Raw genomic sequence first — 1,282 nt, 5'->3', positions numbered from 1 at the left:
ATTAAAGCTAGGTATCTACTTTTAATTTCATAATACTTACCTCCACAGGTGTTGGTGTCTGTCCAGTCCCTCATCTTGGTAGCAGAACCCTATTTTAATGAACCAGGGTATGAAAGATCTAGAGGTACTCCTAGTGGTACTCAGAGCTCTAGAGAGTATGATGGAAATATACGACAGGCAACAGTTAAATGGGCTATGCTTGAACAAATCAGAAATCCTTCGCCATGTTTTAAGGAGGTAAGTATTATGAAATTAAAAGTAGATACCTAGCTTTAATAACCAAAAGACTCAGACAGTTATAATTGTTTTATACTGGAAACTGTATCTCTTTTAGATGCAGATGTTTCAAACACAAAAAGCTAAGACAAATATTGTACAGCTATAGAACATGATAGGAGAATATTCAGGAATCTTCAGTGGACTAAGCCATTAAATATAAAAGCATTAAGTCTTGGAGGTGGCGGAGAAAGAGCTTTGCTCAAGGATGTTGAACCACTGAGCATGCCAGTGCAATAACAATAGTTAATGTTACACCCAAGTGATATTCTGCATATCTGAAAATACCAACAAGGCCAGTTTTCTCTCAGGCCAAAGCTCCAGTAGAATTTTAACAATGAACTTCCCTTGAAATTACAAGCTCCTTGTTGTCCCCTAGAAACACCCGATGCTGTTTGGGGTTTCCTAAAAACTGTAGCCACAATTAAATCAGATTTTGGAGGATGCCATATGAATTTGAGGCTGTGAGGAGAAGATATAGGGGGAGTGCCATCTTCAGTTTCACTTAACAATACTAGAAATGCCTCCAAATTGGCTTTTTTGAGAAGTCCACATGGCATCTTTACCTTAAAAAGGAGCAACTCAAAATCATGAGGCAGTAAACCCTAGTGAAGAAGGTATGGGGCTGAAACCAAAGGACTCTCATTCTGAAACCGCTCTGGCACTGGCTGTTTGAGAGAAGTAAATAACTTCTTTTTGTTAAAGAGTCTGTGAGTATTTCTGTGCATAGGTCCCTAACAATCATCATCATGACATCTGAATTCCCTGCTGTAAGGTGAATCCCAAAGAACCATATTGTGGGAGTCTCCCAAAAAATCAGCCAGTCCTATCTACTGTTAACAGCCCTGGAATCAATTGGTTTCAGATACATTTATGGAGTTTGGTTTGAGGGCAGACAGCATGGGGAGTAGGAACAAATTCAGCCTATGGATGAAAAGTATATAAAAAAGCTTAAAGGGAAATGTCGGAAATAACTACTAAACACAAACTTTGGAATGACAGAAAC

At 38.7% G+C, this 1,282-nt stretch overlaps 1 protein-coding gene across 1 annotated transcript in view; it reads left to right on the top strand.

Annotated features, from left to right (window-relative positions):
• BIRC6 (baculoviral IAP repeat containing 6) overlaps nucleotides 1–1,282 on the top strand; it is a 414,467-nt gene that overhangs the window by 399,197 nt on the left and 13,988 nt on the right. Inside the window, exon 73 of the mRNA XM_019526709.1 lies at nucleotides 49–237. Coding sequence (XP_019382254.1) covers nucleotides 49–237 — 189 coding nt within the window. The remainder of the gene's footprint in view (nucleotides 1–48; nucleotides 238–1,282) is intronic.

Source organism: Gavialis gangeticus, unplaced genomic scaffold, assembly GCF_001723915.1.
Source record: "Gavialis gangeticus isolate Ggan-Ray unplaced genomic scaffold, GavGan_comp1, whole genome shotgun sequence".
Lineage (NCBI taxonomy): Eukaryota > Metazoa > Chordata > Crocodylia > Gavialidae > Gavialis > Gavialis gangeticus.
The sequence above is the reverse complement of the archived record's forward strand: the minus strand, read 5'-3'. Positions and strand labels throughout refer to the sequence as shown.